We start from the raw sequence: 23103 nt of genomic DNA on the forward strand, positions 1-23103 counted from the left end.
GTGTGTTAATTGATTGCTACGTAGATAGACAATGAGATGTATACACTGTGCTAATTAGATTAAAGATTCAAATCGGAGCACCTTGATTAGAAAAAAGAAAAGGCGAGGAGATGAAATAAATGTTTGTGGTTCTCCTTGCTTTCAGCTGGAAGAAAAAGATTTGGAGTCTGAGATACTTTATATACGACGAGCAAACCAAGAAAAACTCTTTTATTATTTCAATATTACTGAAGATAAGGAAGCAGAATGTGGCTAACATTATAAATTGAAAAATGTCAACAAATCTGAAGCGGCATAAGAAGCGCAGAACCAGACACTTTCGCATCAAAAACATTTTACTCTGTAGCAAGGCAACAAATTAAACATTCAGAATTAAATGAAGATATTTTAGTTTGCATATCAGGAAAATAATCATTTAATGTCTGGGTTAGAGATTAATGTGTAAGATGTTAATTGCTCATTTAAAATGTGAGTGCTAGTTGAACACACCATGAGTGCTGCATTTCAGCTTCATAGTGGCGCTCTGTCAGAAATGTGATTTTTGTTCATGTTATTTATAAATTGTTGAAGTGAGTCTATGAAATTAATTTTGTGTACTGTAGATTTCACATTATGTAATAGTGATCAGAAAAGACTTTTCTTTGTGTTTAGTCTATTTATATAGCTGGGTATTCAGCTAACCAAGAAAATATTATTGTGGCACCAACATCTTACAGCATGTTCCTCCATTCCGTCTAATTTCTTCAGAAGAGTGTAGGTGGAGTGAAAGCACTGAGGCACACTGAAGCACAGTCTGTCACTGTTAGCATGATGTATTTAATATGATATTCTTATTTTTTCAGAAGAGTGTGTGTTAGCATGATGTATATAATGACTGAGATTCTCAATATATGTAATATGTCACTATGTACCTTCTTCCAAGTCTCATGTAGATCACAGATCTTGCTCACACAGGTTTATTAAAATATTCACCCCTGCTCACACCTGAAGAAGGCTTCACAGATGAATTTTTTCTCTCTTCTCTTTTCAGCATGGATAAACCTATTACTTGTTCCTTTATTAACGTACTCTCATTATTGTTTTAGTTTTGTTTTCACCGTGGCGCTAAAGACAGATAATTGTGTCTCATGGAATCTAATTTCAGGTTGGAGGTTAGCTTCAGTAGTTTCCCTTCCTGCACAGACTGATGGGGCTGATTGACATGCTAAGTAGATAGTTAGAGACATTCAGACATTCAGAGAAGTCCACAGAGAGACATTCAGAGTCAGGATGTTATAGCCTCCATCTCCTGTGTCTGTGAGGGTCTGGGTGTAACCTGAGACAGACACCTGCTGTTCTCAGACTGGGGGACAGAGAGGCAGTTCATTCTCCAATTTAACTAGAGATCATTAAAATATTCCTTTGCACTCTTACTTCTTCCTGATTTTTTTAAAATCTCTTCTTCTCAAAAAGAAGTAGAACGAGGAATCATTACATTAATGGGTAATTGGACTGTTCCCAATGATGGGCTGGTTGGTAGTACAAATTACTACTGGAAAGAACACAATTTATTATGTCTTAACATTAAGATTGTTCTTTTCTTTCTTGTGGGATTAAGAATCGTTATGTTTTGTCGTTCAGAACGTCTCTGTACTGTAAGTTTTGAGTGTAGTGAGTAAAACTCCTCCCGCTGTATTTACTGTACAACCATATGGGAACCACACAATGAAGGGCAATGAAGGGACCACGCAATAACAACACTTGTAAATAAATTGTATGTAAGAGAAATATAGAAATATAATCCTTTTCTAGTGATGTGTGCTAATATGAAAGCCGTTATTTTCCGTGACATGATCTGGTTCGTTAGATTGAATAAAAGGCTGGGCTTGGAGGAGGGGAGGAGACTGCGGGGGTGGAGCAGCCGAACTGATTTCTTTTGATAAGCCACATCTCTCTACTCACTAGAGACACCAATTCCATCTGAGACACAACTCACTGGATAAGCTCTTCAGCATTTCTACTGTTGGATGCATTTTCAATTTCTCCTCTATTTAAGCGGTAGAAAAAACCTGAAGATCTGGATTTTCTATCATTAACATCTGAGTTCAGCTTCTGCAATCAATATTGCCGACAAAAGGTAAGAAATTGTATTTAAACATCATATATGCTTATACAGGCCAACAACACTACTACCAACTTAATAATTAGTTTATGTGGGTTAATGGTGATGAAGGCCAATCTAAAATCCAAACAAAGCAACGAGCAGAAATATGGTTCTTCCAAGTGCTGGAGTGTCAAGTGGAGAGCCAGGTTAACAGCATCCTCAGCAGACTTGATTGCCCGAGAGGCAGACTGTTAAGGATCCAACAGGGGAGATGGGCACAGCTGGAGGTGCTTAAGCGCCAGATGCTCAAAGCCATTCATAGCCTTCGAGCTCAGAGCAGTTGGTCTGGCTTGTAGCCATTAGGGCACGATTTTTTTGAAGATTCAGGACCAGGAATTAGAGTGGACACTCTGAAACTGTGAAGTATCATCAAATCCGGTGAACACAGGATCCAGGTGGTCTGCACAGTGACATATTGTCTAGAGCCCTTCAATCAAGATTCTCAAAGAGCACATCAAACTGAAGTTTACCTGGCAGGCTGGGGCCTTTGACCAGATTTTTTGTTTCATAATTGGTCATTTTTTTCTTTTTCTCCAGTCTGATTTCTGCTTGTTTTCATCCAATTGCTCTTCTAGCTTTGTAATGTGGCTTCTCTTTCTTCATTGCTGAGCACCGTTCACACTTGTCAGAGATATATTCAGTTCAGTCAACCATGATAAAAGACCTGTTCTCTTTATGGCACAGGTCTTGTAATTCTTTTGAGAACCATGGATTCTTATTGCCATATATCTTAACTGTTTTGTGGGTATGCATACATCTTCACAGAAGCTTATGGAAGATATAACAGTGTCAGAATAATGAATAAGGAAAGTGGAAGCAGAGCTTAATGTGCCCCAATGATCTTACTGATTTTTAGTTTTGACATGATATTTATTGCTTTTAAAGACTACGATTAAAACTTTAAGACTTCCTAACTCATCTCCCATTGTTTAGAGACTTTCAAACATTCTCTGTTTATTGGAATATGTAAAATAGCACTAAGATTTCATTTAAATATGAATATTATACAGTTATCTTTTAATGTGTTATTGTTCAGAACATCTCTGAAAAAGTACTTACAGAACAAATGTAAAACTCATTTCTTTCTGATGTGATGGCAGCCATCGTGTGCCAGAATACTTACCACACCAGCTCTCAGTGGGGAGAAGAACAGTGTGATAAAGCCAATTCATAAATAGGGATTATTATGAGGCCATGATTGGTAAAGGCCAATGGGAAATTTAGCCACGATGCTGGGGTAACACCACAGGGGGTCAGGACCCAACAGGTCAGTTTTACGACCCATACGAAAGACAGCACCTTTCTACAGTACAGTTTCTCTGTCACTACTCTGGGGCATTAAGACCCACATAGACTGCAGGGTGAGCGTTCCCTGCTGGCACCACTAACACCTCTTCCAGCAGCCTTACTTTAATTACTTTCCTTTTTCTCAGGAGGTCTCCCATCCAGGTACTGACAAGGCTCACACCTGCTTAGCTTCAGTGGGTTGCCAGTTGTGAGTTGCAGGGTGGTATGGTTGCTGGCAATTAGATGGGAACCTAAGGGAATTGTTTTAGCTAATTCATTTTGACTTCCCCTGATATTAATAATGTTGACTTAATTCTTCATATATCTTTTGAAAAGGAAAATTCCCTCAGTCTTTTACATCTGAAGACGTCTGGGGACAGATCTCACATGGCTTCAGTTGGAACATCCACCAAGTAAGAGTTCATTGTTGTTGTACAAAGTCATGTTTTATTTCAGAATCATGTACCTAGCTGATAAAATACAATTAGGGAGAAAGCTTAATTAGGAAAATGTAGGCTTTCTCTTGTTTCTATAGACAAACATTTTTCTATGTTGTCTTAGGAAACCCAACAGGATTCCCCTGGTATGCAAGATATGCCTGAGGACATTTGACCAGCTTCCTGCTCACTTGAAGAGGGTGTGTATGAAGCAAGCCACACCAAAGGAGATCAGGATGACCTCTCGCCAGGCCAGGAAGGATTTGATGAATCACCTGAGGAATGGGCATGTTGTGGATTACGAGAGCATAGAGCTATTGTTTGACAAGGCAAATAGGAACCTAGCTGTGAGACTGGTGGAGTCCATGGGCTGTTTTGTACGTGGGAAACCTGAAGACAAACCAGCAAGGTGAGAGATTCAATTTTGCCATTTTTTCATTGTATTTTCAAAGGCTTTTTTGAAACCGGTTATCTCGGTTAGTATTTTATGAAATGGTACTTTTACAGTTCCAGATGCCCTAAGGAAGCGCATGCAGTCCAGCAGAAAGAGCTGCCGCAGGCTCCTCCAGAGACTGAGGAGGACGAGGAAGATGAAGGGGAACATGGGAGGTCTGAAGAACTGGAGCAGCAGTAAGACTTTCCTCTCATGTTTCCATTTTGATTAATAATTCCACCGGCTCTCTTATGTATGAAATCATTCTATGATTAGTGTCCTATATCCCTACAGGACCCCAGTAGTGAAGAGTTATCAGCAGGCTCTCCGGAAGAGAGTGGCCCGGGCTGGACTATACAGAAAACACAATCTGGATGTTCCTCTCCTGGCTGGGTTTAAACAGTACCTTATCCAGGACCTGGGTGTGGTAAACTGCTCTCAGGAGGTAGGTATTTAAAACTGGGCAGAGGCTCACAAAGTACATATTTTAAATCATTCGCACAGAATTTACCCATCTGAGATTGTGCCAGTCCTAAAAATAAACCCTAAAAACATTTTTTTTAGATACACAACGTTTCCAGATTTCTGTTTTTTATGGATCCGTCTAAAGCATCCTTGATGTTTGTGAAGGACATTCCCAAAACACGCAATTTTTTTTACCAACTGAGGATGACTGGACTGTCTCACCAAACCATTGCTAATTACATCAAAAATATCAACCGGTTCCTGTGCTACATCCTGAATGCCACCAACCTAAGACAGGAGGATCCCAGCCTGACTAACATCATCATCATCTTCCAGAGCATCCTAAAGGACATTCAGCAGAAAAAAAGCAAGGATGTCTCAAAGGAAGTAATCAGAAAGAGGTATGTTCCATTTGGAACTCTGATTCCAGTTGGTTTCCAGTTCCAGTACATGATGGGAATTGACATTGATGGTACTACTCCTTTTGCCACAGATACAGACAGCTGCAGACTCCTGGGCCGAGCGCCAGTGACTGCTGGAAGGTGCTGAGGGCTGCAAAGAGAGATGTGGAGCGGATACTGAAGAAGACGCACACCTCTGAAGACATCACCATGCCTGAGCAGCTTCTTGTGCTGTATTACCTGCAGGCCATTCTCCAGCTGAAGCACCTACAGCACCCACGGGTGGTAAAGAATATGACAGTAAGCATGACAGTCATGCATATTTCAGTTGTTTGGCCAAATTCTAACAATGAAACAATGATCTGACATTCATAAAGAGACAGAATAACAGTGCTGGTCAGGGCTCATCGCTGTCATTTAGGTGGCGCTCCTGTAACTTAGGGCCTTTACAGGGAGACCTGCTGTGCCAGTGATCCTGGACTGGAGGGAAGGGTGGGGGAGAAGATGCTCTAAGCTCTGTGTTCAGTCAGAGAGATTGGACAGTGGAAGTATGAGAGTGGAATTTGATTTCCACCCCAGCTTCTCTTCAGTAACTTCATATGTAACAAGAGTTAGTGAATGGCAAACATCAAGTTCAAACAGCCTCAGCGGCACTAAATCATAATCATTCTTGATAACACCTCCTCATGTTATATGTAAGCCCCTTCTCTCTTTCACATTTATCTCGCTTCCACCTCTTGGCACCTCTCTTCCATACCATCCCCTACTTGTGAGTCCTCATTGGGATCCCAGCTGCCTCGTCCTACAGAAGCTTAGCACCCAGCCAAGTGGGTCAGACTGACTGATTGAAACACTCAACACTCTCCATACACTTCATTGCTGGGTGCTGCTGTTGATACTGTAAAATGATCATTGGCAGTTTTGAATCAGTTATTATTTATTGAATTGCTTGTGATTTCAGGTCCAGGAATGGATGCAGAGAAAGAATTTTGTGTCACAAAGAGGGCAAAAACTGGTGATAATAGCAGTGAAAAAGCACACAACCTCCTCACAGCAGCTGACATGCTTTGCACTGAATGAAGAAGAGGAACATGTAAGTGTGAAAGTTACGTTGATATACTCTCTCCAGTTCATTGTCAACATCTGTCTTCGGCATTCAACAATACAATACAAAGTACAATAACTGCATTTTGTCTGTTATTTCAGATGTTTCACCTTTACTTCACTAAACTACGCTGTACTGCCACTGACAGCATCTGTGGAACAGAGACTGAACATTTTTTCATTTCTTCTGTGGGGGAGCCAATTTATAGTCCTTCCAATGACCTGCGAAGACTGCATGAGAAGTAAACCAAATCACAAAGTTGTTTTAATGTATTAATCAAACTGTCTGTGGCTTGGAAACAATCATACACTTTGTGTATGTGTTTATTTTGTAGATACCACCTCTCATTCATCACCAGCCAGGCTGCCAGGAGGGCATTTGAGACGGCCACAAAGAGGCTCACAGATGCACAGAACAGCATTGTGGCGGATTATCTGGCCCACTCAGATGGTACTGCAGAGAAACACTATAGGATACTGACACATGACAACATCTGCTCAGCCATTGAAGTCATTGAAGGTGTTGCAGAGGAGGGAGCTCAGTAAGTATCACCATGTTCTGAACAGATGACAAAATATTCTTGTGTCATAAACAGCAATTACTTAATGCTTTTGAAACATCAAGAGAGCAATCGCCACTCAGTGCTGCAGTATGCGCATCTGCTGTATAACACTGCTTTCAGTTCTTTTCAGCCAATGTGTTACAGAGATTATTGTGATTTAATATTCGTTTTTACATCAGATCAACACCAAAATGCACTGTGGCAGCTGCAGGATCTGGAAATCCAAAGATGGATGATGCAACAGCCTTCCAGGAGCTGACACGGGAGTTTCCAGTGTTGTTAGACGGGCAACTTCCCAGAAAGAAAGAGCGCCTGAGACTGACTGGAAGTCATGACCGACACTGTTACGACAGGTGGAGATCAGATCAGAGGAAGATGAGACTGCAGAACATTATTGGTAAGTTTACATATCAATTATTTTCACAGAGAAACAGACAAAGAAAGTGAATTTGGAATCATTTCTGAGGGTTTCTGTTCTGGTTTTCATTCCAGACCATTACGCTTTCCGGTTACCAACAGAAGGCCAGGTGACTCGCTATTTTCAAAAGATGAGCTGGACTGCAAATACACCAAAAGCATCTGAAGTGCTTGAGAAGTGGAAGCCCAACACAGGTGCACAACCAAATGTAAGGCAAATTAAAAAGCTGGTAAAGCGTCAAACCTGGAGAGGCCTGACTATCACTGACGATCCAGTGAAGGGGAAGAAGGTTGTGACTTCCAGGCGTTTCCAGAAGGCAGAGGTGGTATGTGATTACCATGGCGAGGTCATCACAAAGACAACTGCAGAAGTCCTAATGGCACATATGGCAGAGGGAAAAATGAGACGTCTTTTCTTTTTTGACGGAACTGCACAAAAAATGTGCATTGATGCTTGTGAAGAACATTGCGCCTGCCACCCGGATAAGGAGACGATCGGAAGGTGGATAAATTCCTCTAAGAAAAAAGACAACATCAGGGCTGTCAGAGAGTCATTCATAATCAACGGACAGCCCGTCATGAGAATTCTGTTTATAGCGAAGAGGGACATTGCTGAGGGAGAGGAGCTCCTCTTTGATTACAGAGTTTCGAGGAAATCATTTCTAGGTGAAGTACAGGCTCTAGAGTGGTTGGATAACTAACCAGTTCCAGAAAATACTTTGTAAGTATGTTGAACATATTTTCTTTCAGCTATTAAAGATAGTGTCTTCTTGTGACTTGAAATCTATCTCAGTATTGCGTGTGTCATTGTTTTGAAGATGACATGTCTCATTCTCCAACAGCTAGGGCACCAGGAGGGGATAAGAGACAGTAAAAATTAGATAGATGAAGCTCAGAAGAGCATAGAGGCTGATTAGCCATCCCACACAAATATTCCCAAGACAAAACACTATGAGACATCTGCCCAGCTCTTGTTCTTATTGAAAGTTTTGGAATGAAGAGGTCTAATTGTCACCACTTTTGAAAAACTGTCGACTTTATCTGAATGTTTCAAAAGAGCGATCACTCCACTTAAAAGTTTTCCAATTAGTTCATGATCAGTGGAGCAATGCAAATAATCTTTTTCAGTGTAAGACATCTGCTTTTGGGTCAGTTGAAATTAAACAAACTCTCAAATCTTTTTGAGACGATGTGTTACACTAATTATTGATTTATGAATGTATTGTTCACAGACAAAGGAGATATGATTGTCAGAAGACGGGTGATGGCCCAGCATTCCCAGAACGGACACTGGAGTTTCCAGCAGCATTAGATGGGCAGCCGCTTGGGAAGAGACATCGACTGAGACTCACTAAACTTCATGAATGACACCAAGAACAGAGCCTACAAGATGAGTCTAGATAACAATTCCTTAAACCTTTTAGTGAAGGTTTCTGAAAAGGCTAAGGACTACAGCAATTATTTTTGGACTACAGAGATATTTTAAAACCTCATTAAGAAGTTAGACATTTAATGAAAAGTGATTTATCTTTACAAGAATGTTTTAAAACTTTAATTGCAGTTCAATAGATGCCGTAGACCGAATCTACAATGACTGCATTTTATTTTCATTTTAGCCATAAACTGTTGTAATTATTTTAATTGAAAAAAAAATTTATTCAGAGCACCAAATCCAGTTGATTTTGGAATTGAGAGGCAATTATTAGCTATAGCGGTTTCAATTATTGTCGACTATCGGTCCTGGCCGGTTTCAATTATTAGCTATAGCGGTTCGTATCTATGACTGAGCTGTGATTTCTGTTTAATAGAGACCTGTCTCTTACACAAAGGAGATTTTTTACTCTAACAGGTGTCACTTCCCAGCAAAGTCTATCACATTCCATAAGGATTTACTGCATTGGAGCAGATAAGCAGACTCAGTCCACTGCAGCTTTTAAAATATGACAGGTTTCTGAGAATTTCAAAGCAATAGAAAAGTGCAACAAATGGAGTTCTTGAAGTTGTTCTTTCATTGTGCCTTCAACAAAATCATATTAATGTGCTTCTGCTGTTTTGTAGAGTCCGCCTGCCACTCATCTCCTGGCATGTTGCCAGTAGGACACATGAGAAGCCACAAAGCAGCTGACTGAGGTCCAGGAGAACATGCAGACACAACAGAAGTGCATTGTAATGTTTCAGCAGCCTCTTGGGAAGAGATGGACTGAGACTGATTGCGCTTCATAAAAGACACAGTTTGATTTCACCCAGAACAGAGCCCACAAGTTTATATGATATGATATGGGCTGGGAGATTAATGCTGCATCACTGCCATGGATCCAAGAGGGACATCGTGTATGTAGCTATCATTCAGGAGGATTCTGACAAGAGGTAAGACTTCTATTTTACATTTAAACCCATGTTTAGCTGTGTTTTTTAGATTCAACTGAACCAATTTCTGTGTGTGATAATGTCCTTGAATTCTGACAACATCACACTAAATTACATGATAGTAGAAAACAGCTAATGTTTCTAGAGATAAAGTTTCTGGGATGCTTCTCATTACTTTGCATTACCAGGGACAGTTTAATTCACCTTGTACAGTATTGAAAGACCAAGATGCTGTTTATTTAACATTTTATAGAACTTTGTCTACTATGGCAACATGATGAGCTTGGTGAAACTTGGAAAAATACTGCTTTGCCACTTATCTTAAGATAAAGATAGCATAAAGGTTTATCTTTTGCAACTACCTGCCCCCCGGGGAAGGCCAATGCTTTCTAAGTTAATGTTTCCCTACAGTAGACTGTACCTTATCTTCTAAGGTAATGTATATTGACCCAAATCAGTTTTGGAATCCAATCTACTGACGAGATGGAGCACATCCTTTTTTGGATACAGATTCATTGCAATAATGTAACTGCAAATGAATATAGATGAGCATGTATGTTTGTTCATATACAGTGGCAGGAGCAGTTTCTCATTGCAGTGAATTTTCAGGGCCAATTTAATCTCTCCATCTTATACTGAATATGAAAGGTAGCATTGTCTATATGGACTCCTCACTACTTGGAATTTGTATATATTCCAGTGTTCCCTCAGCCAATCCTTCTGTTGTAATTCAATTTATCTTATAAAATTCCTTCCCCACTTCTAGGACCAGCAGTTTTTGAACTCCACAATGGCTCCTATTGGAAAGTTTGTGACTGAGACCAAGTAAGAGTTCACTTTTTTATATTAAGCCATTATTTCATTTGTAGCAATGAGCAATTCTGATATAAATGCAATAAAATCAGTATGCTCAAACTATGAGAGAGAAAATTAAGGATAATTTAAGAAATCAGTCTTAGCTTGTTTCTATACACAAATTATATTATTTATTTTCAAAGGAAACCCGCAAGGATTCCCCTGGTGTGTAAGATGTGCCTGAATACTTTTGATCAGCTTCCTGCTCACTTGAAGAGGGCGTGTACGAAGCACGCCACGGCAGAGGAGATCAGGATGGCCTCTCAACAGGCGAGGAAAGATAAATCACCTGAAGAACAGGGCCATCGTGGATTACAACAGAATAGAGATCGTGTCTGGTGAGGCAAACGGGACAGTGGTTGTAAGACTGCTGGAGTCCTTGGGCCTTTTTGTACGTGGGAAGCCTGAAGACACATTGGCACGGTGAGATATTTTTAATTTGTAAGGCTTCTGTAGTTTCTTTTTGAAATCATTGTTACAACATATTATGTAAAAGCATGTTGAAAAGAATCTACCTGTATTCCAGCGGCCCTGAGCAAGAGGCCGCTGTCCAGGAGGAAGAGATGCCAGAGGCTGCTCCAGAAATTGAAGCAGAAGCGGATAAGGAAGGGGAAGATGTGAGCTCCAAAGAACTCTATCAGCAGTAAGACTTTTTATTTTTCTGATGTATCTATTTTTTACTAAAATTCTAATTTGTCTTATAGGTATTAAATGTTTAAACCGGTGTTTTATATTCTTACAGACCCCCAGTAGTTAAAAAGTATCAGCAGGCTCTCCTGAAGAGAGTGGCCCAAGCTGGACTCTATAGAAAGCACTCCCTGGATGCTCCTCCTGGCTGGATTCAAACAGTACCTTACCAAGGATCTGGGAGTGGCAAATTGTTCTCAGGAGGTATTTATTTTTTAAAGGCATTTAAAATTAAGCAGTGGTATCTCCATTGTACATGTTTTTATTCCTTAGCTTTCACCCATGTGAAATGATGTCAGCCATAAACATCATTGTGAGGAAACACTGGGGAAAAAGTCATGCAGGAAATGGGGGATGAAAACAGGGGGGCGTGTCCATGCAGTGCTGGTGATCCGGGGAAGTGTGGCCGAGGCAAACAATCCAAAGAATAAGTCCAAGGGAGAATCCAACAAAAAAAGCAAAGGTCCATGTCCATGTAATCTATCCAAAAACCAGGGATTAAAAACAGGTGCCGGGTCGGGACCGGCGGGGGGAACAGGAACAGGAGCAGGAAGCTAAAAACACAACGGAGCCAGGCACAACCAGGACCCGGGCTCGCACGATGCGGAGATCAGGTGCAGAGCCACAAGTGAAGTGAGCGCCTGGCTTTTAGAGGTGAACTGAAACAGGGTAGGAACAAGGAACAGATGCGGTGAATGAGGCAAATGAGGAAGGGCTGGAGCGCCTTTAAGAGTAGGGGTTTGCGATCGTCTTACAGGTTGGCATATTTATTTTATTTTCTTGCTATTACAGGTTGAGGAATGGATGCAAAGAAAGACTGTTGTTTCACCAAGTGGACAAAAAATGGTCATAATTGGTGTGAAAGAGCACAAAACTGCATCACAGCAATTGGCGTCCTTTGCATTGAATGAAGAAGAGGAACATGTAAGTTGATGGCTACACTGAAATACCCCTTAAGGGTTGTGGTAGAACTGGAACCTTCCTGTCAAGCGGTGGGTGCAAAGCAGAGTAACACACATAATGTGACACCAGTCCGTCACAAGACACACACACTTAAACCACAGGCAATTTTCATAGAAGCCAATTAAAATACATGTTAATATAGAAAAAAAGACCTCTCCCTGTATAGCTACCATCATTTGCAATATCTAAGAATATTTGGAATGTACCATAATTGCATTTTGTTTTCCATCAGATGTTTCATGTGTACTTCACACAACTGCACTCTACTGCCAAGGACAGCAGCTGTGGACAGGAGGAAGAGAAGTTTTTCATTTCATCTGCTGGAGATCCTATTTACAATCCTACCAACGACTTGAGAAGACTGCATAAGAAGTAAGCAGAATAATATTATTATAATATTATATATTATAATAATATTAGATTATATATTAAATATATATAATTAATATAAACTGATGGAAAAATAAATGCAACACCTCCACACTCTGCCCCCAGCCTGCAGCATGCCAATGGCTCCCTTCCTTTTTTCTGGTGACATTCAAGGCATTATGGAATGCACAGACAACTGACTAGGTGTGGCCTTTTCCTTGCAGTGACCTAAGCTTTAAATTAAAGTCTTTTTAAAAGGTGACCTGGTTCTGACAATGTTTCACCTGGACCTCATTGTAGTGCACCTAATGAGCTTTTGCATGATTGCCAAGTTGCAATGCCTCACTGTACTAGCTTTATTGCTGGTCAGACAAATTGACAACATTTTGTGAAAGTACATAAGCTATAACTATAGCAACTAAGGTATAGTATTATTATTCCGGAAAATGTTGTATTTCTTTTGTCCATCAGCATCTTTTTTTTTTGGTGAGTTGGAAATGATCACATATGCTTGCTTGTTTATTTTGTAGGTACTGCTTGCCATTCATTACTAGCCAGGTTGCCAGGAGGGCATTTGAGACGGCCGCAATAAATGTAACAGATGCACAGAAGAGCATTGTTGCAGATAATTTAGCACATTCCAATTCTACGGCAGAGAAACCTTATAGAATGCTGACACATGCCAACATCTGCTCAGCAATCGAAGTGATGAAGGCTTTGCAGAAGAAGGATCGCAGTAAGTGTCACTGTGATCTCAAAATGAGTAAACAAAATCAGTATCTCACAAAACTACAATTACACAATTACTTATTTTTTTAACTTCAGGTCAAGCTCAGGGGAGAAAACATCAGACTCTGAACAATGCACACCACTTGTGGAGTAAGTTGGAATCTAATATTCCCTTTTCATTCATTTTTTACATTGTGTTACAAAGACCTGTGATATTTTATTTAAATACTTACAACAGATCAAGGTCAAGATCCACTATGGCAGCTGCAGGATTTACTTCTACGAAGTTGGATTATTCTACAGCCTTCCAACAACTGATACAGGTGTTTCCGGTGACATTAGATGGACAGCTTCCCAAAAAGAAGAAGCGTGTTAGCCTGACTGGAAGTCATGACCGTCACTGTTATGACAGGTGGAGAACAGAGCAGAGGAAGATGAGACAGCAGCATATTACTGGTAAATGTACAAATCAATTATTTTCACCAACAAACACTTAATGTAAATTTAGAATATATTCTGAGAATGTATATTGTCATTTTCTTTCCAGACCATTACGCTAGACAGTTACCAACAGAAAGACAGGTAACCTGCTATATTCAAAAGATGGGATGGTCAGCCAATGCATCAACAGCATCTGACGTTCTTGAGAAGTGGAAGACAAACTTGGAACTGCCACCAAATGATAATGAATTTAAAAAGTTGGTAAAGCGTCAAAGCTGGAAAGGCCTGCACATCGTTGTCGATCCTGTGAAAGGGAAGAAGGTTTTGACTTCCAGACGTTTCCAGAAGGGAGAGGTTGTGTGTGATTTTCATGGTGAGGTCATCACAAAGACAGCTGCAGAAGCCCTAATGGAACAGATGCCAGAAGGAGAAATGAAATATTTATCTTTTTTGATGGACCTGTACAAAAAATGTGCATTGACGCTTGTGGTGAACACTGCACCTGTCATCAAGATAAGGAGACGATCGGAATGCAGATACATTTCTCTAAGAAAAGGGACAACATCAGACCTGTATTAGAGACATTCATAATCAACGAACAGCCCATCCTGACAATTCTGTTTTTGGCAAATAGGGATATTGCTGAAAGAGAAGAGCTCCTCTTTGATTTCAGTGTTTCAAGGAAATCATTTCAAGGAGAAGAACAGGCTCTGGAGTTGTTGGATCACTAAGCATTTAAAACAATACTAAGTAGGTATATGAAAGCACAAGTTTTGCAGATATGTATTTTCTTGTAGCTTGAAATTATGGTTAGAATTCTGTTTATTTTATTATCTAGAATATGGCATTTCTCATTCTCATCAGCAAGTATAGCAAGTATATTGGGGGGGGGGTATGCGATGCCCAACAAATGATTTTCAGAAGAGCATAGAGCCAAATTAAATACCCCACTCAATTGTTACTGCAAAAAAATGCCACATGCTGTAAACAAAACAAAAAGATTTAAAGATGTGAGCTATTTTTGAAATTTGTTGACACTATCTGAACAGCACAGCATTCCCAGAATGGACAATGGAGTTTTCAGCAGCATTAGACGGGCAGCCTCTTGGGAAGAGAGATGGAATGAGACCGACTGGACTTCATTAATAACACCGTTCTTATTGAAAGAGAACAGAAAGATAAGTCTGGATAATAATTCTTACTCTGATTTTTTAGTTATTTTCTTTCATTATCTACAGAATAGATTCTTGATAATCATATCGATAAGCTTCTTTTGAAACTGCCCAACATTACCAAACAGAAGAATTTTTCGGCAGGACACCATTTGTGCATCAAAAGCACTGGAGAGGTATATATGACAGATTATTTTCTGCCACTGAAATACTAATTGCTTCATTTCAGTTCATCCTTAGACAAGCAGAAGAAAAAGAAGTTTGATGGAATTAGATGGCATTCCTCTTGGGAAGAAAGATAACAGAGACTGACTGGACTTCAAGAACAGCACCTTTCTGATTCACAGCGAACAGAACACAAAAGATTAGTCTAGGGAACAATTGCTTTATTTTCTTAATTAAAATTTCTGAAAAGTTTAAGGACAACAGCCTTATGGACATTGTTAATGAGTTAGAGGTTAGATAAACCTGTATTTCCAGTGGTTTGTCATTTCAACAATGTTTTAAAATTGAATTTCTATACAGTGGACACCCTTGACATAACACAAAATGAAACCATTTCATTTTCATTTTGGAGCTAAACTGCTGGGAACATTTTTTCAGTAAACTGTTAAAAGCATATTATGGTCTGAAAGCCAAGATATTATTTGTGACCACATTAATTAATTACTTTTTAAACTGTAAAGTAATAATCTGCTAACATGGCTAGTTTCTATCACTGAGCTGGGATTTCTATTTACAACAGAGATCAGTTTCTTAAACAAAATAAAATTGTCTCCATCCTGGAAAATCAGTCACGAATTTGAATAGGGCTTATGGCATTTGATCAGTTTCACAGCCTAATTCTACTGCATTTGTTTTTTAATGATTCACAATTGTGAATATTAGAAATTTTAATGCACAGAGTTGCTTAGGCTTTTATTTTTTAATTTTGTTTTCAACACAATCATAATGATTATGCATATGTTATTTTTTGTAGCTGTCACCTGCCATTCACTACCAGAAAAGATGCAAGGATGTACATGAAGAGGTGTGATGACCAGGATGACAGTGCTGCTCAGGACAAAATCACAAATTTTCACATGCCTAACACCTTTGAAGAAGAAATCAATAATGCAGAAAAACTGAAAATAGGACTGTGCGAGAGTTTTGTCTTTTGCCTCCAAACTATTTTTCTAATTGTATAATGTTAGCATACCCAGAGGGGTTGGGCAGTCAGTTGATCTTGGACCCCTAGAGGTTTTTTTTCTCTCCTTACTAAGGAGTTTTTGGTTCCTCTCCTCAGTTATCTTCTGGCTTTTACTCTTTCTATATTGTAACATCATGTATCATCACCCAGCTATGTTAAGTGTCTCAGGTCAACCTTGTTATGAAATATGTTATATAAAAATCAATCGAGTTTAACCATACTAGTTGTGAATGCTGTCATATTTTATTGCCATAATTTATAAAAAAATAATAAAAATTATTGCGCAATTAGCTTTTTCAAACTTTTAGATTTTCTATATAATTTCAATACAACTTCTAATTGTGACCATCATGAACAATGACTGCTTCTTGTTTTGGGATTAAAATATTTTTTAATTTTGATCTCATAACTAAAAAATGTATGAAACAAACTGTAAGATTGCAATGTATTAAAATTGGCCCCTCATTGTTCTGTGATTCTTACCGATTGTGCAGACCACAGCAGGTCAAAGGAATTCACAGATAACTCTACTCTGAGAATTTGGTAAGTTTAGTGAAGAGAAAAATCAGTTGTATCATTAATTTCTTAATGATTTCACAGCTGACTTTCAAAGTGAAAAGTATGTGAAATTCAACCGAGTATGGATAAGTGTTTTAGCTAGGAATAATGGAATAGGACTCCGGTTCTATTTTGTGGGTTTCCGGAACTGGTGCCACAATTAAGAGGGATGGCCGGGGGCATTCGTATTGCGCCGCTAGAGGTGAAATTCTTGGGCTGGCGCAAGACAGACGAAAGTGAAAGCATTTGCCAAGAATGTTTTCATTAATCAAGAACGAAAGTCGGAGGTTCGAAGACGATCAGATACCGTTGTAGTTCCGACCATAAACGATGCCGACTCGCGATCCGGCGGCGTTGTTCCCATGAAGCATCCGGGAAACCAAAGTCTTTGGGTTCCGGGGGGAGTATGGTTGCAAAGCTGAAACTTAAAGGAATTGACGGAAGGGCACCACCAGGAGTGGAGCCTGCGGCTTAATTTGACTCAACACGGGAAACCTCACCCGGCCCGGACACGGAAAGGATTGACAGATTGATAGCTCTTTCTCGATTCTGTGGGTGGTGGTGCGTGGCCGTTCTTAGTTGGTGGAGCGATTTGTCTGGTTAATTCTGATAACGAACAAGACTCCGGCATGCTAACTAGTTACGCGGCCCTGTGCGGTTGGATTCCAACTTCTTGAATTAAGAATAAGTGGTTTTTAAACTTAGAATCCCAATCATAACTGATGCTGCGTTTAAAACCATTGTTAATGGACATTAAATGAAAGCTCTGGGTCTCTGCTTTCACATGCATTGTGTTTTAAGCTTGTAGTATGCACCGTTTCAGAGATATTAATGAAAATATGCCATCGGTTTGGTCAATATTCTAAAATATTGGACGTATATTCTTATGATGGCAGACATGATGCTGCGTTTAAAACCGGGGTTAATGGGTATTAAATGAAAGCTATGGGTCTCTGCTTTCACATGTATTGGATTTTGAGCTTGTAGTATGCATCGTTTCGGAGAACATAATGAAAATATCCCATCTGTTTGGCCATTATTCCTCAATATTAAACACACTTTCATTTGATGGCAGACATGATGCTGCGTTTAAAGCTGGGGTTAATGGACATTAAATGAAAACTCTGGGTCTCTGCTTTCACTTGCATTGGGTTTTAAGCTATATAGTTTGCACTGTTTCGGAGATATTAATGAAAATATGCCATCCGTTTGGTCAATATTCTAACATATTGGTCAGAACGTTTCGGCTGTGGAGCCTTCTTCAATTTATTTTCTGTTTTAAATGATTACTAGTGTGGCGTAATATATTGGTGACCATGTGACGAAGACTGTGCAGCATTATTGGGTTGCACGTAATGTTTATTTGATTAATTAGAAAGTTAGGATGTCTGATCTGGAGGGCCTGTTGCGATATGCTAATGTACCGTAATGGAGTGTAGTGTGGTGCTAGCGACACGTGGTCATGCAAGTTAGCATGCAAGCGTTATTTTTTTAATTTCTTTTTATTACATATCATGTGGTGATATTATATATCTTATTTCTGTGAATATTACAGTTGTGTGCCCAATTAATCACGGTAGTTCATAAAGGTAATGTTTAATGCATTATATGGTGTTTAACCCCATGTTATATTTTGCTAAGCAGGAGAGAGAGACATTTAGCGTGTGTAACGCCCATGTGTTTTATGTTCTATAAGGTATGTCGTCCATTTTGTTATAATTTTTTTCTTTCTTATTTAATATTTTAGGTGTGTCTTATATCATGGAGAGTACATATAATGTGATGATAGATAAAACATGGGAAAAGAAAGAGGCTAATTATGGGTGTATAACAATCATTGTAATTGATTTGATATTGATATGATATATGTGTAGTCATCTGAATGTACATAGATGGTGGGTATTGTGTTAATTATATATTATATTATATAATTACATTTATATATGTAATCTATTATTTTTATATATCATTCTTTATATTGTTAGATCTTATATATCATTCTAGATATTATTATTATTCTGTTATTTTATATAATATGATATAATAAGGAGAGTCTCAGATGCATTGTGGATGCCAATCGGGAGAGAGAGAGACATTTAGCGTAACACCCACGTTTTATGTTCTATCAGGAAATAAAATCGCAGACCTCTACCTGGTGTCCCTGGGTGTTCATTTGACACAATGCAGAGGAAGCCGTCCGCTACAAAGGCTCAACTCAAATTCTACCTGGCGTGCCTGGGCTTTTTCCTGCGCCTCTATTTGCAAGCAGGCCAGATGAACTTTCAGGCGAATCTCATTTTTTGACCCAGTGGAGACCGGAGAGAACGGTTCAAAGGGAGGTAATGTGGCCTTGACGTCTGCCTCCGTTAAGTCTTTAGCCACCACCTGCACCTCAATGTGTTCTTCCCTAGCCATAGCAGATTTAGCACCAGCCCGAGGAGGACTGGCGTCGTTGCTCGCTAGTGCAAAGACTTCTAATTCCACCAATTTATCAATCACAGCTCTCTTGATGTTCCTTTTAAGAGCTTGCGTCGATACCTGAATCTGGAAGTGATCAGCAATTTGGAGCAATTCGTCCTTCCTACACCTCTCCAGCTGCTCAAAGGAAGGCTCCTCCACAAACGTTTGCAAATCGAAAGTGGCCATAACTACCTTGCCAAAAACACAATCCACAAATCAGAATCCTATAGCAGTCCTTATTCCTAAACAAATACCCGATAACGCTAACCAGTCCCAAAATGCACAAAAGTACAAACACCAAAATTCTGCAACCAAAAAAGAAATCCTTAACACTGGGATTTGATCTCCCGGATGAGCCCCGAAAAATGTTATGACCCCAAGTATCTAGGGGTAAAGGGGTGTAACATTTAGGATAATTTTTGGATACAGGTGGGTTCTGGTGAGGGACTTAGGAAGCGTGACAACAAGGGTTGGTGCAAAAAGTGATTATTTTAAGTGAATAAGTTACTGGTATGTGATAAGACACAATAACACACAGGGTAAGGGAACTATAGTAGTGCCAAAGAAAAGAAAACAACAAATAAAATGGAACTGGCTAAGAAGGTTTGGGAAAGCTAACCTTACTACAAAAGAAAACCCAAAACACACGGTCTTCGGCATCTTCAAACAGCCTAGCTAACCTTCACTGACCTCCCAAAACCATACAAGAAAATGGCATTCACCCGTCCTAAACTAGTGTTACTATTACAAAAATCAACTATGTGTGCAGAATGTACCTGACAACGTAAACTAACTCTATACACAAAGTACAAATAAGGGAAAATGAGAGTAGACAACAGGAACAGGGTACAAAAGAACATAGAGGTTGATGGCAAGGAAATAATAATAATAATAATAATAATAATAATAAACTTTATTTTATATAGCGGCTTTAAAGGTGGCTTCTCAAAGCACTTTACAGGATGACAACAACAATAAATAAAAAGAATACACAATATAAAACACAATTACAATATACAGAGTAAAGGCTTTTCTGAAGAAGAGGGATTTGAAGGAGTTTAGAGAAGGTGACTCTCTGATATCCTTGGGGAGAGAGTTCCAGAGCTTGGGGCATGGCAGGAAAAGGCCATGTCACCCACACAGTGTAGACGGGCTTGGGGGACAGTAAGGAGAGCAGACTTAAAAGAGTGAAGGTTGCGAGGTGGGGAGTAGGGTGATAATAGTTCAGACAGGTACTGAGGTGCCAAGCCATGCAGAGCCTTATAGATGAGCATGAGGATTTTAAAGTCTAAACGGAATTTGACCGGAAGCCAGTGCAAGTACTCCAGGATAGGAGTAATGTGAACACTTGCACTAGTCCTGGTCAGGATTCTGGCTGCTGAATTTTGGACATACTGCAGTTTGTTCAGAGTCTATTTAGATACCCCAGCAAGTAGAGCATTACAGTAGTCAATTCGAGAGAATACATATGTGTTGATCAGCTTTTCAGCCACAGTTAATGATAGCATAGGGTGTAGTCTAGCGATATTTCTAAGATGAAAAAAAGATGTTTTGACAGTATGCTGCACATGTGGGTCGAGTGTTAAGCCAGAATCGAATATAACCCCAAGGTTTTTTAACTTTGATTGAAGCTACAGAGTACAGAGCCATCTACAGATAGGGTTACAGGACTGGCTTTACGAAGTTGATGGGGAGTGCCAATAAGCATGACTTCAGTCTTGTCACAGTTAAGATGAAGGAAGTTTTGAGTCATCCAAATTTTTATGTCAGAGATGCAATTAGATAGGATAGAGACAGCCACATCAGTGTCAGGTTTGGTATGTGATCTTAAAAGCTGACCAAGTGGGAACATGTAAATGCTGAAGAGCAAGGGGCCCAGTATTGAGCCCTGAGGAACACCAGACTTAACAAGACCAATTTCGACCTGTACTCATTAAGAGAGACAAAGTGACAGCGATCAGTGGGGCAAGATTTGAACCATTTGAGAGCAATGTCAGAAACTCCAAACACAGTCTCAAGACGAGAAAGTAAGATGTTATGGTCAACCGTGTCAAAAGCAGCACTGAGATCAAGAAGGATGAGTATAGAAAGAGAACCAGAATAAGAAGCTATTAGAAGATCGTTGGTGACTTTGACCAGGGCAGTTTCTGGGCTGTGAAGTTGATGGAAGCCAGATTGGAGGGATTCGAAAAGGTTGTTTGTCATCAGGTGGTTATGTAACTGAAGTGTGACAGCACGTTCTAGAATTTTAGCAAGGAAGGGTAAGTTGGAGATGGGGTTAAAATTGTTAAGATTGTCGAGAGCCATGTTAGGCTTTTTTGGCACGGGCGTAATGGCAGCAGTTTTGAGGACCGTTGGTACAATGCCAGTGCTCATGGATTCATGTATAATATTGAGGACAATGGGACAGAGAGAAGAGAAACAGGACTGAAATAAAGTGGTGGGAATGGGATCTAAAATAGATGTGGTGGGTTTCATGCATGTAACTAGTTTATTGAGGGATGCTGAGTCAAGAAGAGAGAATCTGGAGAGAAGGGAACCAGAGAAGTTGGATGAGGAGGGAGGAGGTATGGAAATGATATGCGTAGTGGAGAGAATGTGATGCCGGATGATGTCGATCTTAGAACTAAAAAAATCTAAGAATGTGTTGCAAAGTTGTGATGAGGCAGGTAATGTGGTGGGGCAGTTTGGCTTGAGCAGTCTGTTGATGGTGGAGAAAAGAAGTCTGGGGTTGTTTTGGTGATTTACAATGATGTGAGAAAAGTAGGTGGATCTAGCAGGCTCTATAGTAACCTTATATTCAGATATGTAATCTCTCCAAGCCTGATAATGTACTTTTAGCCCAGAAAGACGCCACCTACGCTCAAGTTTGCGAGAGGCTGCCTTCATGGATCGCAGCTGGTCATTGTACCGGGGGCAGGGGGAGAGAAGGAGATGGAGTTTTTAAAGAAGCAAATGGAATGGATCAGCGTGTGTCTACCCTTCGCCGACAGGGGCGGGTAACCCGCTGAACCCCATGCGTGATGGGGATCGGGGATTGCAATTATTTCCCATGAACGAGGAATTCCCAGTAAGCGCGGGTCATAAGCTCGCGTTGATTAAGTCCCTGCCCTTTGTACACACTGCCCGTCGCTACTACCGATTGGATGGTTTAGTGAGGTCCTTGGATCGGCCCCGCCGGGGTCGGCCACGGCCCTGGTGGAGCACTGAGAAGACGATCAAACTTGACTATCTAGAGGAAGTAAAATTCGTGGGTGTCGAGGGTAGATAAAAGAGCACTGTCAAGTAACTGTATTTTGTCCTCTAGAGGGTCAGAGGAAGAGAAACAAGATAAGGAGGACAGAACAGAATTTACAAACCTTGGGTGATCAATTGATCGCCAGCCGGGGAAGTTTACAGTAATGGCAAAATAAACGATAAACACAAACAAACAAAAGTATAAGGAAAACACAAACAAAAGGCCGAAGCTATACCAAAGATAAGTCAAGCGGGACCGAAGTCAAACAAAAGGCCCCTTCGTTCTGAAAACCTAATATACTGAATTATCTGTGTTCTGATTGGCTGAGAGTTAATTGAAGATGATGTCAGACTGAAACAATGATGTAATGATGGACCAATGGGGGAGGAAGAACAATCAAGGTCAGGAAGTGTGGAAGATAGCAACAAAACACACATAAACCACACACTGGGACGTAACAGCAGTTGTCCTGTGTCTCCAGCTTAAACGCAGTGATATATATATATGCTCCTGTGATTTATTGGTACATGCCCTGGGCAATAATCAGGATCAGGATTTAGCTCCAGACAGGCCAGAGATAGTGTTGTGAAGTACAGCAACCCACAGGATCACAAAGGTAGAGCCACTACACTGCATCTCCTTCAAAAAACAACATATACTGTACAGTTATGTAGCAGCATAGTACTGCTTACAGGTCTCAGAGACGGTGCGCTGTCCCCGTTGACAGAAACCTGTGCTTGCTGCCAAAATTATCATATTTTACTAGAGCTTACATTTTGGATCTAGATCTGCAAGTCTGGCCGACAGGTCTTTTAAGTAATGACA

The 23103-nt window shown here is 40.0% G+C and overlaps 1 protein-coding gene across 1 annotated transcript; it reads left to right on the forward strand.

The window, feature by feature from the left end:
• The first annotated feature begins 1987 nt into the window (after nt 1-1987).
• LOC148641312 (uncharacterized) lies at nt 1988-16487 on the forward strand. Its single transcript, XM_088618121.1, has 25 exons — nt 1988-2116; nt 3767-3843; nt 3992-4276; nt 4375-4497; nt 4577-4745; nt 4865-5166; nt 5259-5466; nt 6128-6259; nt 6373-6512; nt 6606-6812; nt 7013-7230; nt 7326-7971; nt 8483-9617; nt 10384-10442; nt 10616-10895; nt 10999-11115; nt 11215-11363; nt 11952-12083; nt 12355-12494; nt 13022-13227; nt 13317-13370; nt 13459-13676; nt 13768-14411; nt 14711-15290; nt 15813-16487. The coding sequence occupies exons 2-12, from the start codon at nt 3818-3820 to the stop codon at nt 7949-7951; spliced, it is 2436 nt and encodes an 811-aa protein (XP_088474247.1). The 5' UTR covers nt 1988-2116; nt 3767-3817; the 3' UTR covers nt 7952-7971; nt 8483-9617; nt 10384-10442; nt 10616-10895; nt 10999-11115; nt 11215-11363; nt 11952-12083; nt 12355-12494; nt 13022-13227; nt 13317-13370; nt 13459-13676; nt 13768-14411; nt 14711-15290; nt 15813-16487.
• The last annotated feature ends 6616 nt before the right edge of the window (nt 16488-23103 follow it).

Source organism: Lepisosteus platostomus, chromosome 24 (genome assembly GCF_059453375.1).
Source record: "Lepisosteus platostomus isolate fLepPlt1 chromosome 24, fLepPlt1.hap1, whole genome shotgun sequence".
In the NCBI taxonomy this organism is placed as follows: domain Eukaryota; kingdom Metazoa; phylum Chordata; class Actinopteri; order Semionotiformes; family Lepisosteidae; genus Lepisosteus; species Lepisosteus platostomus.

Excerpts from the sequence above, each read along its gene's own strand:
- LOC148641312 (XM_088618121.1), top strand. The coding sequence starts at position 3,818 with ATGGCTTCAGTTGGAACATCCACCAA. Across the intron at positions 6,813-7,012 it reads GTTGCAGAGGAGGGAGCTCA|ATCAACACCAAAATGCACTG; the intron begins GTAAGTATCACC and ends TTTTTACATCAG. Across the intron at positions 7,231-7,325 it reads GAGACTGCAGAACATTATTG|ACCATTACGCTTTCCGGTTA; the intron begins GTAAGTTTACAT and ends TTTTCATTCCAG.